Raw genomic sequence first — 17,986 nt, 5'->3', positions numbered from 1 at the left:
ATTATTGAAAAACAACCAGAGCTGGCAGTTATAAATGCTACAACAATACGTCCTTAATAAAAGATTTTTCACAGTAGTGGAACAATTGACAAATTTTTTCAAAATTGTATGGGCTATAAAATAAATTGATTTATACTGACGTTTCAAGTCAAGGTCATCTCTAAGATCACTGGATAGGAAAACACCAAGATATTTAGTGGACGAAACATAAGTCAATACAGAATTACAAAGTTTGATATCAGGCAAATTATTCAGCCTAAACTTTTTATTCTGGATACACATACAAACAGATTTTTTCGAGTTGTACAAGATGTCATGTTCAATAGAGTATTTATCGCATATGTTAAGTTCGTTGCAATATCGCAACGTTGAAGACCTTTGGCTGAAGGTGAAATGCAACAAATGTCATCAGCATAAAAATATGATTGATAATATTGTTATTTGCTACACATCCAATGGTCTCTTGATTCAACTTAACAGAAAGGTCATCCATGAAAACAGCATATAAATATGGACTTAATATACTATCTTGCTTGGTACCATTATGGACAGAGAAAGGATCTGACACTGCTACAAATCTGACAAAACTGCTACCCATCTAACAAACATGGATTGATTACGATACATGTGTACAATCAGCGACAAAAATATTTTGGGGATTCTTCTGTTGATTAATTTACGAAATAGAGTCCAGTGATTAACTTTATCAAAAGCTTTAGTGGCATCCAAAAAAGCTATGAAAACTGGTGACGATTCTTTGGAATAATAAGTAGCTAGCTGCTTTATTGTAAAAATGCACATGTCAGTCCCGTGACCAGGCTTGAAACCAAACTGGTTGTGAGATGTAGTTAAGTAAGACCCAATGTTATTTAAAATGTGTTTTTCAAAAATCTTAGATAAGACAGAGGCCACTGCAATAGGCCTGTAGTTACTTGCACTACAAATGTCACCATTTTTGTTCTTAATTATAGGCTGAATAGAACTTGAAAGGGAGGATGCTGGAATATAACTATGGTTCATACATGTGTTAATATACAAACATAAAAGCACTGATAGAATTGAATGAGAATATGCCAAATGTTCCTTGGTTATCCCATCAGGACCAGGTGAACAACCAGATTTAAGAGAAGAAACAATACTTGCAAGTGCATCGACAGTGAGCAAGTAATTACTGAAACAGTTATCAACATCAGAATTCAAAAATCCTAACACAAAATTTTTATCATTTTCATTGGGAACACTATCAAAAATTTCTTCAAAATGTTTTTTCCACATATTAGTAATTTCATTCTGCCCAGTGGCACCCCCAACACTAGCTGGAAGTGGGCCGTTATTGTCCTCTGAAATGATCCGCTTAGCGCGAGACCAGAATTGTTTGGGATGGTTACACAATAATGATTTGGCAATAGCATCACATTGATTCCTTGTTCGCTCTCTTTTACAAGCTTGAAACAATCGTTTGAAATGCAATTTTGTTCTAACATATGCATCAAAGATACAGCCATGGCGAGGATTGTTATGATAAACCCACTCAAGATATGCTTTTCGAGCAGCAACATAAGAGTCTCGGACCTCACTGTTCCATCCAGGAATAGGCTTAATGTGCTTATGTAACGATCTAACATGCACCATGTGAGACTGTGAACTAATAAGGGCGGAACAAATATCATGGTTAAATTGATCAATGCTTTCACGGTGAGACTGGCAATTGATATTATGACATCGAATAGCCCCAAAAGAAATTTTTATAGAACTTAGGTTTTTAAAAGTTGAGTCAGAATATTGGTTCAGCTGCGATGATGAAGCTGAGCTCCAGGAAACAAATTGCTTGACTGCATGGTCACTTTTTGTATCATACATGATAGGAATATGTGAAACATTGATGGACACAGATAAAGGTCTGTGATCTGAAATTATAATGTCTTGAATAACATCTATAGATTCAATAGAATTATGCATATTCATACGTGTAATACAATGGTCTAACCAACTAGTTGTTGCATGTGCATCACTAATGTATGTAAAGGAACCAGGCTGTAGAAGTTCCATATCAGATAAAATGAGACCATTTTCTGAACAAAAATCTTTCAATAAATGACCAAAAGTATTTGAGTTGCTGGCATTAAAATCACCAATGATAACAATATTGGATATAGAAGAGTTTTCAATGATAGATTGCATTTTACAAAGTAAGGAGACAAACAAGTCTTCGTTTTCACTGCTGCAACATGGCATATAAACATTTAGAAATAAAATAGAGATTTCCTTATTTTGAAAAGAAATTCCCATCAGTCGATCATCTTTTATAGTATCAATTACAGAAATGAATGGATGCAGTGATTCATGCCATAAACAAGCCAAACCTCCAAATGGACGACCTGAGATTGGACTGTCATTGGCATAATCTATGGGGGAAATAGCAGCACTACAGAAATTTTTGTGTACCAAATTGAGTTTATGAAGATTTTGTTTTGAAAGCCAGTGTTCTTGCAGAAATATCATCTGGAAGTTCTGCTTACATATAGCCTTCACTTCTTTGAGAGAATTTGTGATACCTCTGCAATTGAGAGACAGAATATTTAACTTGCTATTATTAATTTCAGGTGTCGCCATTTTTAGGTTTCTTTGGGTTGAAATATCTCTTCACAATAATTCCGGAAGGCCTATTGTGTTTGAAATGTTTTTTTTTTTTTTGTGATACGTTTATTTTGTGCTGACGAATAAAATGATTGATTGATTTATGAGTTCATTTCATTTACCAGTTTCTGTTTGGTTTTTGTGTCGATATATATTTGAGAATAGGATGGTTAATCCATCCCTGGTCTTCTAACATCGTTTTCTGAAATTTGTAAAAAGATAATGTAGGCTTTAGCAGAATGTCAAACTACTTTGAAAGCAACAATGTTTTCCACTCGCATCAATTTGGTTTTCGACTGCTGTTGTGCAATATGACATTTCCTTCTCTACTAATATTTGTGTCATGAAGAAAGGAGTTCCTTAGGGATCTTATATTGGCCCAATACTCTTTCTAGCTTCCATAAATGACATGAAACAATGACCAAACATTTCAAATTTCAATATTTTTTTCAATTTTTAACACTAGAGTCCTGTTCCAGCAAAAGAATCGAGAAATTATGTTTAAAAATACAACCAAGAATCGCGTATTTGGTCCCTAAAATGTTTTTTTATTATATGTTCCATAAATTTAAATTTCTGATCGATATGTTGTTGAAAGTATGTCGTCACAACAGTTTTGTAAAAATATACGAGAAAGTATGTTTATATTTGTATCGTTGAAAATGTATATTTGTATATTTAATAATATGCACTAATTTATGTTTTTCTTCCCATAATTGCATTCGTTCGATTTTTTTTTTTGGACCTCCTAAGCCTAAGGTATGCGCACCAAGATGGCGCACAACCTTAACTCACATTGTGTACCAGGTTAGGGTTCAGGCTATGCGACATCTTGGTGCGCATACTTCAGGGGCACATTTTTTTATATTTTATACACAACTTGCATAAGTTTCATTCCTTTTATAATTAGAAGAAATGCATAGTAAGACTAGAAGCCTTGTTCAGAAGCAAAATTCAAATATTTCATTATGGAGATTATTTTGCTTCAGACCAGTTATCACCAAGCACTCAGTCTAATTGTTTAAATGATTTGTTAAAATTTATTTCTTACCTATTGTCTTTGTTGTTGGTGGTAGCGATGATGATAGACAATGATGTAGACTTCTCGGTGTAAAGTTCAGATATTTGGACTGCTGGAAGAAGACTGCGCAAATTCATATAACAAAATCAACCTGGAGTCTTTCAATTTGCTGCCGCGGTAACGGCAGCTCGACATTGGTTTGTGGCAGCTAAAAAGTCAGTCGCCATCATTGAGTTGGCCGTAGCGGCCATGGTATGGAAATACCGCCATGGTTTTGCGGCAGCTGAAGACGCCACAGAATACTTAAAACTGCACTTGCGTTATTCTGTTCTTGAGCTGGTCATTTAACCTATAACAGTACCGGTACCGGTACCGTATAACGTTAACCGAAAACGGGTTTGCAAGGTACCGTACAGCTGTGCAGTAAGGTACGGTACCGTAAGTTCGTTTGTCATGCTGTCATGGAAGCAATTTCAGAATTTTGTCGTTACCGGTAACGCAGTACGCAGTAACGCTGAAGGTAACGATTATATATTAGTTAGATTTGTGTGAACCAGTAATATAAAGCTGTAAAGCCTGTTATGTTACTGTGTTAATGCAGTGATGTCAGCGCTCACGCATACTCGCATAGGAACATCTGAACATACCGCGTACATCAGTATAGTACAGTTGGGGGATTCAGAATTTCATGATACTGATGATTTCATGAAACCCACAACAGTTTTTCCCCATCCTGCCATCAGGTCAAATGGATTGTACAGTTGTATAATACATAATTTTGCCGAGTGGGTGACTACCGTAACCTTACTGCAGTACTGTAATTAATTTTTGGAGGTTAGATCTCGTCATAAAATATTCATTCCTGAATTTTGTGTTGTACTGTATGTAGGCTATGGTGGGTGGATGAAAATGATGAAAACGGGACAGGAAATCTCATATTACTGCTTTTTTACAGATAGAAACTTTATATTTTTGGTATTATGTTTAATTACTGAACAAATTTTAATTCATTTTAGATGTTTCTGTGAAATTCAACAAGGCCTATCTACAATTTGGCGTCTATTTATTTATTAGTAATTTAAGAAAAAATATTGACAATGCTTCGTGCTTCCGTATCTCAACTTTCTCGTGCTGTCTGGCCGCATAATATTTCCAAAGCTTCTATTAGTCTCTGCAACCGAATTTGTGACAATGTTGAAGTGTTTGTGGATGGCAATCCCATAGAGGTATCTCAAGGATCAACAGTGTTACAAGCTTGTGAACTGGCTGGTGTACAAATTCCTCGTTTCTGCTTTCATGACAGATTGTCAGTTGCTGGAAACTGTCGCATGTGTTTGGTAGAATTAGAAAAGGCACCCAAGCCAATTGCCTCATGTGCATATCCTGTCATGAAAGGGATGAAAATTCTCACCGACTCTGAAAAGTCAAAAAAGGCAAGAGAAGGTGTAATGGAATTTCTTTTGGCAAATCATCCTTTAGATTGTCCCATTTGTGACCAAGGCGGTGAATGTGATCTTCAAGATCAGTCAATGATGTTTGGCTCTGATCGTAGCAGGTTCAAAGAAACTAAACGAGCTGTTGAAGATAAAAATATTGGACCACTGATCAAAACTATAATGACCAGATGCATTCAATGCACCCGCTGTGTGCGATTTGGTGATGAGATTGCTGGCGTACCTGATCTCGGCACAACAGGCCGGGGAAATGACATGCAGATAGGAACCTATGTGGAAAAAATGTTTCGTTCTGAACTTTCTGGAAATGTTATTGATATTTGTCCGGTCGGAGCTCTGACATCGAAACCATATGCCTTCACTGCAAGACCATGGGAGACTAGAAAGACACAATCAGTCGATGTAATGGATGCAGTCGGTTCAAATATTGTGGTCTCGAATCGCACAGGGGAGGTTATGAGAATTCTACCTAGACTGAATGAGGATATTAATGAAGAGTGGATATCTGACAAAACAAGATTTGCTTATGATGGACTGAAAAGGCAGCGACTCACGCAACCAATGATAAAGGAAGGTGGTAGATTAAAAGCTGCAGCATGGGAAGATGCTTTGTTGGCAGTAGCAGAAAAATTGAATTCTACTAAACCTGAAGACATTGCAGCTGTAGCCGGTGGATTTGCAGATGCTGAAACTCTGGTTGCAATGAAGGATTTGCTGAACAGAGTAGGAAGTGAGAGATTGCATACTGAGGAAATATTTCCAATGGATGGACCTGGCACTGACATTCGATCCAGTTATCTACTGAATACTGGAATTGCAGGTATTGAAGAAGCCGATTTGATATTACTTGTAGGAACCAATCCAAGATTCGAAGCACCAATGGTCAATGCAAGGATCAGAAAAGCCTGGGTGCACAATGAAGTAGATATTGCTTTGCTTGGCTCAAAAGTTGATTTAACATACACATATGATCATTTAGGGGACACTGCAAGTATTTTGAAAGAAATTTCTGAAGGCAAACATCCTTTCAGCAAGAAATTACAAGCAGCCAAACGACCCATGATAATTCTTGGTGCAGAAATGCTTGGTCGTGCTGATGGAGCAGCGATTCATGCTTCTGTATTAGAAACTGCACAAAATGTGCGTTCACAAGGCAAATTAGATGATCCAAATTGGCGAACACTCAATATCCTGCATCGCATGGCAAGTCAAGTTGGGGCATTGGATGCAGGATATAGAGCTGGAGTTGATGACATTATTAAAAATCCACCAAAACTGATATTTGTTATCGGTGCTGATGATGGAGCATTGACAAGAAAGCGGTTAACAGACAAATGTTCCGTTGTCTACATTGGTACTCACGGTGACCATGTTGCACCATTCTCTGACATCATCCTACCTGGAGCAGCGTACACTGAGAAAACTGCTACCTATGTCAGTACAGAAGGCCGTGCTCAGCAATGTTTTCCTGCCGTTTCACCACCAGGTATGGCCAGAGAGGATTGGATGATTATTCGTGCTTTGTCTGAAGTAGCAGGATTTAATTTTGATTACGACACTTTAGAAGAGATGCGTGACAGGGTTGCTGAGATATCACCGAATCTCACGAGATATGATGTCATAGAACCTGCAAATTTCTTTGCCCAAGCAGCTGAACTATCGAAGTTTATAGAAGCTCGATTTTCAAACTCACCATTAAAACCAAACATGATTGAACTGTCTGACTTTTATATGACTGATTCGATTAGTAGGGCATCACAAACAATGGCAAAGTGTGTCAAAGCAGCAAAAGGACTAAGTTCAGAAATGCCATAGACTGTATTTATCTAGTTCCATGTGTTTGTGTTCCATTTTCCTCGATTATTAAGATGAAATTTATATATTTGTGGTGAATAAATTTTTGACCAATTTGTGTGCTAGTGTAGTCTGATAAGTTTCTATTTCTTGCAAATTCACAAATCCAGTTTATTACTGTTTCAAATCTTGCATATCTGCTTTGTCTCATCTGATGTTTCCTTTCTTTTATTGTCTATTATTTAAGATTTTATATAGGTTTTAACTTTTATCAACATGACTAGAGCAGAGGATCTACCTGATGTTACTTCTGCGAAAGAATTTTATGAAAAATATGAACCAAAAGAAATACTTGGAATGTAAGTTTTTCAATTAATGTTAGTTTGCTTTATCATATGTAAAATGCTGACTTCTATCATGTCTTCTATGATGTGTGAACATATTCCTGTTAAGTTGTAATTCGGTATAGCACATAGCACAAGTTGTTTATATTTTACTGTTTTATTTATGGAGTGACAGGCAATCAACACCTTTTGCAATAATTCAATAAAACTAAGCTACATAAACTAACTTACCTTTTAACAACTTTAATAATACCAAACACATATATGGAGTTTTTTAAGGGACACTAGTGCTCATACTATGATTCTGATATTTTGCATTGTTTTGTACTTGGTGCTACTTGTGAAAGTGGAGGATTATGTTGGACTTATTATTGTACTATTCTGGAAACTAGTGTTAATTAAGTTTTTCTCTCCAGCAGTTATCACATATTGATAAGATCTGGTCCAAACTTTGAAAAAGGAAATATATATGGAAAATCACCGATTTTAAGAAATAAATTTCCGATCTTTTAGAAACCTTTCTATCAAAAACATACCACTGGGCATAATAGATTTAAGTAAGCTATGGGAATTCATTCCTAAATTTTTATTGAAGTTCTGCTTTGATTTTGTTGTGTATTCAATTTAGGATATTTCCAAAGCTTTCAAAATTTATTAAAATACAGGGGAGTAAGCAGTACGGTAAGAAGATGTATACACAAACAGACTCGGAGGGAATACGCTGTCAAAATAATAGATTTGATAGGAAATGGAGAACTGTTGGCTGAAGAGCTTAGAGATGTAACACACAATGAAATCAATATTCTTCGATTGGTGTCTGGACAAGCACATATAAGTAAGAGATAGAATAAAGTTGTACTGAATCGATACTTTATTAATGTTATTTTTTATTGGTATGATTTTGATTTATTTGTAATTTCAGGTTCAAAATGTCAATTAGAAATGTTCCAAACATCCAATTTGAAATATTTTTAAAAAGCATGTATTTTATTTTCAATAATTGATATGATGAAAATGAGTGTTCCTTCGAAGTAAAAATTTTACAGTAGGTTTACAGATAGGTATTTTTTTGTAAAATGTGAAAAATAATCATCGCTCTAGTTGAATATTCGGCATAAAAATTAGTTGTTTGCTGAATTCTAGAGTACCAAATCATTCAAATTTTGCAATCCCTGTCTTGCATGCTGTATTTTTGCCATTATCAACTAGGGCACAGCACAAGTCTTCCCATTTACTTGATAATGATATGAAGGCGATTTGTTTCGTGATTTTTGGAGGTGGAGTGTAAAATTTTTTTATTATTTCGACTATATATGTATGCTTTCATAGAACTGAAAAGTAACTGAAATATTTATGCCAACCCCAAGCTCTGAAGTGTGTGCAAAAATACAATTAGGCAAAAATATTTACACCAGTTTAATATGAAAAAAGGACTCAACAGTTAATTAAGATACCGAAAAGCGATTTTCCAGCATAAAAAAGGTTTTCTCTTATCATATACTGAAGTTTCGTTCGGGTTTAAAAACTGTTTTGTTTAATGATAAATGGTGTGAGAGGAAGCATGTATATCTTCCCTAATGAGATCTTGAATTCTTTTATACTAATGTTGTTTATTGGAGACTCATTCGAAATCACAAAATATTTACCAGTTCCTGTATAAGATTAGACCTTGGTGAATCATTCAAGATTCCCTTTTCAACTGTAAATATGTTTTCCAAAATTTGACCTCTCCCTTAGTTTCTCATTTTTGAGACGAACAATGCATGGTTTTAATATGTTCACATCATTACATTAGGATATTATGTTCACATTGGGATATTAGATGTTTGTCTAAATCCTCGTATGTCGTATCCTTTTCCACTACTGGTAGCAAAAAATTAAAAGTAATAATTTTAGACTGTTTAAGAGGGATGGGGGACATAGCGTCACTATGGTGATGTGTTGTTTTCCTTATCTATCTCACGCAAAGCTCAGAACGTCTGTAAACATCAATTTTACGTGCAAGAATGACGTGCCTCCCAGGCCTGCGTAGTGATTGGTTATTTCAGGAGGCGTTGTTCCATGACCAAACTGAGTGAATGGCGATAATCCACCGGCGCGAAATTTTTAATCTTCAGTTTCAAGGTTCCTGCTTATTTACTCCTTGACCTTCCAGAAAGTTGGCGTTAAATGGAATATTAATACTTTTCTCTCAAATTTGGTAATGATGAGGTCTAATTTGAAAATTCTATATCGAAGTCGAACATGGAACCATAATAAATTATTACCTATCAGCAGAGAGAAAATAAAATTACCGAATAGCAATAATAAAACTATAAGAATTTTTAGAGTTACGGAATTGCTGTTTTTTAGACAATTTTTCGTATTGGGTGGTTTAAAGTCGTGTTCAACTCTAGTATATTAGACTGATTATATTATAATGTTTTATTTTCAATATTTATTTACCGGTATTTAGAATCTAAATTTTAGATAGTTAGGTATTTTTCTTTCTATTCGATTGTCCAAGGTACCTGGTCATTTATCGCTGAATAAAATCACCAATGGACAAAAAAGTTTCGGTCCGATACGGCGAGAAAATTTAAAACTTGTTGGCGAGTTTAATATTAAAAATAAGATGTTTTGATGTTGAAGAAAAAAAAGCTGTCGGATTCGCCAGTTACATAAGCGCCACCCGGGCGACAGTTACATAACCTATCTGAACTTAAGATAAACAGTTCAAACTCAACAAAGCATAGCCCAAAGGCTATGTCTGGCGGTGGTGATAAGTGGGCGGGTACTGAGATACGAGTCCATTTTAAGGTTCACTTAACCGGGGGAGGCACCGCCAGACTGGCGCACGTAAAATTGTGGTGTTTTGTTCGTATATAAGACGGTAATATTTTGTCGCTAAATCAGAATATAAAAAACACTGATATATAGAATATACGTGTGAATACTAGACTGTATATTGCAATCAGATATACCTTGAATCGTCATGAAAGATTTGCAATACAGAGGCGAATTTGAAAAATTCAGGACCAACATTACAGGTTATTATTATTCCATTATCCAGTCGTTTTAAGAATATAATTCATGGAATAAGCAGGATAAGCATACAGGCAATTAGAAAATTAAAAAGGCCATTTGGAAAATGTTTGAAACATATCGATATGTTACCTAATTTCATATATTATTGGCTCTAGTTGTAATAATTCTTTTTTATGAGTTGAGAATTAAAAGGAAGCATCATGTCTAGTAACAGCTGATATTTGGATTTTTATTCATTATCCACATGAGATAAGATGATATGAAAAAAATTATGTTGTAGAGTTTGTGTAACTGGCAACGCTGACTTGAATTGGCTTTGTTTATTTTCTGTATAATAACTGTACATTAGGGTTTAAATTTACAAATTTACCAGCTATTACCTAACCTTTTATATTTGTTTACAGTTGAACTGGTTGATGTTTTTGAGACGAATACTTTCATCTTTCTTATTTTTGAATTGTAAGTTGAATATTATAATTATATCTCATCTGCAAAGCCTGCGGTAATTCGCGTCTATTTATTATTAAAACAACAACAGATGTTGTAGTGAGAATGTGCATTTGTTGGTACAGGTTTTCTTGATTTGAATATTTTTATATTTTGTGAGCGGTATCATTATTTTATTTAGCATCCAAATTTTAAACATAAATAATGGTGGCGGATTGCTTATTTCGTAGCAGTTTTTATCGACTTTTTGTCGAGCCTACAAGTATATATCAGCATTGACCTGGCTGGCGCGTGTTCTGTATGTTTTTTGTTTAATTAAACAGATAAAAGAGTTTTAGGTTTGTGGAAACGCATAAACGGCAACACCCAGTTGATGAACTTCTGCTATCCTTCACATTCTCCCAAGTCCCAAACCATTGAGAGAGTTAGGTCAATATTGTCATTTCGTCGCGGTGACGAACATTACGTAATCGACTGAAATCGGAGTCATACGAGATGCAAATGAATTTTTTAACGATTCTAAATTCTCGCAAATAATATATAAGATGTTTTACATATCCAAATTGTTATATAAAATAAAAAAAATATCACAACGAAGCCGTATTTTAATTTAAATTCATAGTCAAAATGACCATTCGATAGTGACCCGTTTTTTTTATTCATGTGATAGCAATTATTTGTGAGCAATACAATAAATCCATTGATCAGTTATTCAATCGTTAGTTCATCAGTTGTTTTAGGTACGTTTTTCACCGGAACACAATCGGACATAGATAAACGTATAGTTTCCGAATAAGGAGGCGCTGGCAATATGGCGTCGTGATTTTATTGAGGGCAAGATGGTAGCGATTAATCACGGAAGGACGAGCAAGATGTCGTTCTATAATCTTTTCCCCGTGCTTCCCATCTGGATATCATTCTTTTCCCTGCAATAACATTTGTCTATGTAGAACAGCACCGTGTAATTGACCGAAGAGTTCCAATATACGAATTATTAATTAATATTTCATAACCATCGCCCCCTTTATTGAAATAAAATAATTTATTTGTTGTGAAGCGTTAAAATCATTTAGATTCACGTCACCGCGACCTATGCGTAATGTAAATTCTTAAAATAGTGTACCCGATTGCACTGATCATTTTCAATATGTTGTATCACAGAGGGAAATATTGTAGGCAGAATATATTTTATGACAATCCCGGTGTAGTGCATCACATGCACTGCATTAGCGTCTTAATCGTTCATAACTGTAATTATATACTTGTCGTTAAGCACATACTCAAGGTTAGCGCTTTTGACAATCTGCCACGCGCGGGATAAATGTAGATTGTGTCTTCGGACATAATCCATGCATATCCTTACTTGTTATTAGATGGTAATGATGATATTTTCCGGATATTATTCCATACTTAAAGCGCTTTGACTTGCATAATGCATATCTTACAGCTTCCACGTAGTCCACTCAAGTAAAAGTACTTCAAATCTTTTTTCTTCTTCTAGACTACGTAAAGGGGAACTGTTCGACTACCTCACAGAAGTTGTGAAATTTAACGAGAAGCAGACGAGGTATGTTTACTATTTGTTTAACGACATTTCTTTAGGAAGGTACTGCTGTGGGTAGATCCCCAGGGCAAAATTCACGCAGCGTGGAGGGTTTATTTTGCTATAAAACATTGTGTTTTATTACAAAATCTTTGTTATATTTGTTGCTTATCATTTTGACATCCACAACAAATTTATTACTTTTAACGAATGCAATATTATGAAGTCGCTGAAACGTTTGGGTCTTAGCTTAGTCTCTTTTCCCACTCGTAATGTGAGACCAATTATCCTTATGTTCTGTGATGTATGGAAGTCGTAAAACGAATTGCCTCGTCGCATTTAGCGGTGCCATATTTTCCAATATTATTGACGTCTTGTGTAAAACGCGTCGTAATTCTTTGTTTACCACCTGTCGTAGAGATTGCGCCATTAAAGCGAGAGTGCGAAGTTCCCCTTGGGAAGGTCTTAAAAAATATTCTATTTGATTACTCATTAACTCACACTTTCGACTTCGTGTCGCAAAACGAAAAATTTGAAACAAAGAAAAAGGCGGACAGACTCAACAACAAACGAAGTAATATTATAGTTGTCATATGCTTATAAGACATGTTCAAGGTTACGATAATTCCAGTAGTGGGATGGGTAAGGTGTAGTGCATTGATTATTTTTCTCACAATTATAGTTCAGTTTCATCGGAGTTATGTGAAATGGTTTACTTTTTATTATTATTGATCTTTCGTATGGCCAGAAGTGAGCCAGAACCGACATGTTAATTCTCAGTCACTAAACTGTATTTTTAACTTTGTTCAGATCAACTATGCAATCATTATTAGAATCAGTTTCTTATCTTCACAATAGGAATATAGTTCATCGTGATTTGAAGGTAATATTTGCACTATTTTTATAATTAAAAATTAAGAAATATAACGTTATGGTAATAATTAATAATTGTACTTATGTTCATGAAAACATGCCATAATAAACTTGGCCAAGTTTGTATTGTTGGTGAATCAATTTGCTTAGTTGATGTTCATGGGACCATATGCGTGATGTACATATCGAGAGAGAAACGAGATTTAAATCTCCAGTAATATACTTTGTGATGCTCCATATTTTTTAGTTTGTTTAAATGAAGAAGATCGGCGTCTAAATCTTAATGTATTCACAAAATGCTTCTTTGGTCAAACCTCACTTTTGCGTTCTTGAATTGGAATCGAAGCATGGACAGAAAGTTATAAATTTAAGATATCCTGTCACAGTATGAAATTTGGCATTATCACTAAAAGTCCAAAGATCTCGATTCAATCATCAATAATACAATTTTTGTTGGCAAATTTTTAATATCTTTAATTTGCATACAGCCTGAAAATATTCTTCTCGACGATAATCTGAAATTACATTTATCGGACTTCGGGTTCGCCGTTGTTTTACAAGAAGAGCAATGTCTGAGAGGTGAGTTTGAGAACTGTTGCTGTAAGATCATGAAATTATTTCATTTTCATCTTCCATTAATAGAGAGAAGTATCTTAAGAGCGAATAATAGAGACTAAATATGGCTAATCAAGTATCTAATGAAAAGAATTATCTGAATATATATTGCAATATCTTTGTCATCGTCTTTGATTATTGTTCATCTCTTATAATTTTTTAGTTAAAAGCGGAACTTTGACATTCTATCATATTTGTTATGCCGATGTCAGCCTATGAAACAACAATATCTAAATATTTTTCGTGTTTCAGATTTGTGTGGAACTCCCGGTTACATGTCACCTGAAATGCTGAAGTGTTCGGTAGATGAACGTAACCCGGGATATGGGCGTGAAATAGATATGTGGGCTTGCGGAGTCATTATGTATTCATTGTAAGTGCTACATTATCATTTACTTGGTGACTGTGATCAGATTGTAATCTAATGCTTCCTGTTTTAATTAACAGATTAGCAGGTGTTCCTCCTTTCTGGCACAGAAAACAAATGATTATGTTCAGAAGAATTATGGAAGGAAAATTTTCATTTCCTAGTCCAGACTGGGATGATATTTCAGAACCTGCAAAAGATTTGGTAATTTTTTTTTTGTTTTTGGTTTTTATCCACTGGTTAAAAAAAAATTCGGGATTGGGAGTGGATTTATTTAAGAAATAAAAGCAATTTGTTTTGATCAATGCACCACAATCTTAACTTTTTCCTGAGTATGTTTATACGCTCTTTTTAGTAATTGCCTAGACTAGGATAACTTTTACACATATTTCTTCTCTAACCGATTTGTCTCTTATTTATTTAAAACTGAGTAGCTGAGAATCCATAGTTTTAGCAAAGCATCTATTAAAATCATTTCATGTTATGGTATTGCTTTTGATGAATGAATGCGATCAGAATCATTAAATTAATATTGTACATTATACAGATTGAAAGACTATTAGAAGTTGATCCCTCACAAAGACTGACGGCAGTCGAAGCTCTTCAACATTCATTTTTTCAACACGTTGACGAAAGCAGCAGATATTTTAGTAAAGCTTTCAGAGCGAAACATAAATTTCGAGTGAGCAATCTTATCTGTAATATTATTTATATGAAATCTTAACCAATAAAAATTAATTCTGGAACAGAGGAAGCCTCTGCAGATATATGTTTTTCCATCTTGAATATTTCTGTAATATGGCTTCGATATGTTAGTCACTATTAATCTTGTTTTTCAGGTTGCTGTTCTCACTGTCATGGCGTCGGGACGAATCGTACGCATGTATCAAAACCACCGCAAATCACTGTGTGAAAGAGCAAAATGTGATCCTTACTCTATCAAACCCCTACGTAAGCTTATAGACGCTTCTTCATTCGCCGTTTACGGACACTGGGTTAAAAAATCTGCCGATCAAAACAGAGCAATGCTTTTTGAAAACTACTCACGGGTTGATCAAAGACGACTCGCAAGTCTCGAAGCAGACATGGGTGACCAAAGGACGACACCTAGCGAATGTTTTCAAGATGAGGAAGAAGAATTCAATTTGAGACTTCGTCGAGTTTCAACTTCACTGTCGTTCGAAAACGCGAATTACGAACGCGATGTCCGATTGCATTAATATAACTCCACTTGTTACTTTTTTTTCGTTTTTGTTCCAATGGGAAATATTTATTGCTTTTTTGCATGGTGGAACACTTTTCTGTTCAGTCCGTGTCAAGTTAATATATTTTGTTTACACTGTAGATAACGATGGTTACTTTTCAAATTTTAGTATCAATTGTCCGGCAACTTTTAAGATTAGGATAATAGCTAATACCTTAGAAAGAATGAAACGTATAATATCATGACGAATTTTCATTTTTCCATCGCCACTTTGAACCTCGTGTCTTTTAGTTCAATTCCTGTGTCATGAGAAAATAGGTCATTAAGTCGGCGGCAAATGGTGCACGGCCTTGTCAAGTTTTTGTTAACGTACATACCGGTAGTCATTCTTTGGGTTACGAATATCTACCTCTTTGATTGGCAGAATTCAAACTAGGACGAACACATTTTTAAACGGACATGTAGAAAAAAAAGACGAGTATGCTAGGAGTAGGCGTTCAAAAATGGCAATGAAATATGTCTTCAATTTTTGAATTCGTTTCGTTTTATTTTTTTATGAGCTATGCCACTAGCCAAATTTTTTTAGTTGTTTTATTAGATCAATTTTCATACTCTCTGCTGCTTTTCGGAAAAATGAGATTTTTCCAACTAGAACGAATTTTGATGTATTTTTGCATTTCCCAAGTTAGACACAATTTATTGCATGCCATTTCTTTTTTATTTCAAGACGGTAAAAAAATTTTTCATGCTATTTTGTCTTCTATTTCAATGTCACCATCCCAGGCAATGCTCACAAAAACTTGCCTCATTGTAAGCATGAAAACTGATGTCGGAAAACTAATATTATGTACATTTCTGTTATTTCTGCCTGCTATTCAGACAGAATCTTCAAACTTTTTTTCACTTAATTGGTTAAAAATACGATACTAGCAGAAATAAAAGATGCTTTTCATTGTGCAATTCACTTGGGGTCTCGCTATCTTTATAAGATAACGGAGTTACAAATTCTTTTGCATGTTATCATTTCATCATCCAATGTTTGATTAACCACTAAAGTGTATTTTTGATGGTATTTATTGGCCAGAGCAAACTAGTTTTATACTGAGCTCATTTTTCATTTATTTTGCCACCCAACACTATGTGAAAATACTATTTGTATATTTATTGTCCAGCGATGCTTGGTATCATTCTAATTGGAATTAAATGAAATCATTGTTTGTCTATGTTTTGAAGCTGAATGGAAAACCATTTTTCCAGAGTATTTTAAATTGATTTGCATTATGTACACCATAAGGCTTGCTTATTCGGAAATATCTAACTAATATGAACCTGACAATAATTTATAAATTGTATTCAATTATCTATATTTACATATTTTTCGCGCGAGTCTTTATATTTATTTTTTTGACATATCCTGCATGTTTTCACGGTCTAAACGTAAAAATTCAAATTAAAATACGCCAGTAAACAAATTGTGTCTTGCTCGGAGGGTTGGGCCGAAGGATAAAGAGATATAATTTGGTTGAACTTTTGTGTCGGAGTCGTGATTACAAATTCTGCATTCTGTTAATCGCATATCTCGTGTAGATTGATAATATCTCAGTAACGCGTCGCATTGAATGGTAAATTACAAAATTAAAATCTGTGTCTGATATTCCAATGGGAGCTCCAGAACTAGTATGTGCACCAAAATGGCGCACATCCTGAACATAGTATGTGTACCAGGTTAGACTTAGGGTTGTGCGCCATCTTGGTGCACATACGTCTGGAGCGCTTTCGAATGATATCTTACCGATGTACTCTCTGAGATGTATCAACCTGAAATTTGTACTCAAGTTAAATATCGAAATAAAGTTAAATATCGTCAATCATCCTTTACGACCAATTCCAAGAAGTTGGTTACTAGCAATATTTTTGAAAAGGATTCTTTTACCCGGAAAACCTAAATATCGATCAGACTTTGTCGTATAATATGCCTTCTGAGAGGTTTGTTGCTGGGTACCCACCGTATTGGGTTCAATGTCTCTATTACATAAGCAGTACTTCTCATATACAGTTAGAGTCAAATATATCATTAAACAATGAAGGAGAAAAACCATGCAAAAGGAAGAATAGGCCACAGAGTTGGTTGTAATCATGAAACGGAAGAAACTCTAACGCGATTACGTAAATAATTGGTTATGAGTAGGTACAGGCAGGAAAACCTGATTATTTGCTATTTCGATGTGATCCGCAATATAGTGTCCCGCCAAAGAGACGAAATATGGTATAAGAATGTCAGGGAAAGGAAGCAAGATTTAAAATATCGGCAAGTTTGACAACCTTGATCATATAATTTCTTTGAAAAGTGACTATTCCGGTATTTTTTAAGTCGGGGAGTAAACAAACCTATTCTACAATTAGAAGGTTCCATATTCAAACAAGTTGTAACATTTGAGTGTGGTGAAGAATGTAGTAACCGGAACGTAACTTTTCTCAAGGTTCAGTCTGAAACTTTAAATCTACTTTGACAAGTTGCAATGGTATGCTTGTGGGTAGACTACTTTTTAATATCAAAAACTTAGCAAAATACCCTCCTGATTATTATTTATTATCGATTTGTACTTTGGCTTGTGTGGGCATAAACACAACTGATCAAAGTCAAAGGTGGAACGGAGTGC

At 34.9% G+C, this 17,986-nt stretch overlaps 2 protein-coding genes across 3 annotated transcripts; both read left to right on the top strand.

The window, feature by feature from the left end:
• The first annotated feature begins 4,651 nt into the window (after positions 1-4,651).
• LOC120346788 (NADH-ubiquinone oxidoreductase 75 kDa subunit, mitochondrial-like) lies at positions 4,652-7,154 on the top strand. The gene has a single exon (XM_039416611.2). It carries the CDS (start codon positions 4,756-4,758, stop codon positions 6,925-6,927), a length of 2,172 nt encoding a protein of 723 aa, XP_039272545.2. The 5' UTR covers positions 4,652-4,755; the 3' UTR covers positions 6,928-7,154.
• Positions 7,125-16,798, top strand: LOC120346799 (phosphorylase b kinase gamma catalytic chain, skeletal muscle/heart isoform-like). Of its 2 annotated transcripts, XM_039416627.2 has the most exons (10): positions 7,125-7,265; positions 7,916-8,085; positions 10,682-10,736; positions 12,226-12,291; positions 13,078-13,150; positions 13,629-13,719; positions 14,008-14,128; positions 14,203-14,326; positions 14,670-14,804; positions 14,962-16,798. In XM_039416627.2, the coding sequence occupies exons 1-10, from the start codon at positions 7,183-7,185 to the stop codon at positions 15,340-15,342; spliced, it is 1,299 nt and encodes a 432-aa protein (XP_039272561.1). In that variant the 5' UTR covers positions 7,125-7,182; the 3' UTR covers positions 15,343-16,798. The 2 variants fall into 2 exon arrangements, with proteins under 2 accessions (XP_039272561.1, XP_039272562.1); XM_039416628.2 differs by lacking the exons at positions 7,125-7,265; positions 7,916-8,085 and adding an exon at positions 9,754-10,279.
• The last annotated feature ends 1,188 nt before the right edge of the window (positions 16,799-17,986 follow it).

Source organism: Styela clava, chromosome 8 (assembly GCF_964204865.1).
Source record: "Styela clava chromosome 8, kaStyClav1.hap1.2, whole genome shotgun sequence".
NCBI lineage: Eukaryota > Metazoa > Chordata > Ascidiacea > Stolidobranchia > Styelidae > Styela > Styela clava.
The sequence above is the reverse complement of the archived record's forward strand: the minus strand, read 5'-3'. Positions and strand labels throughout refer to the sequence as shown.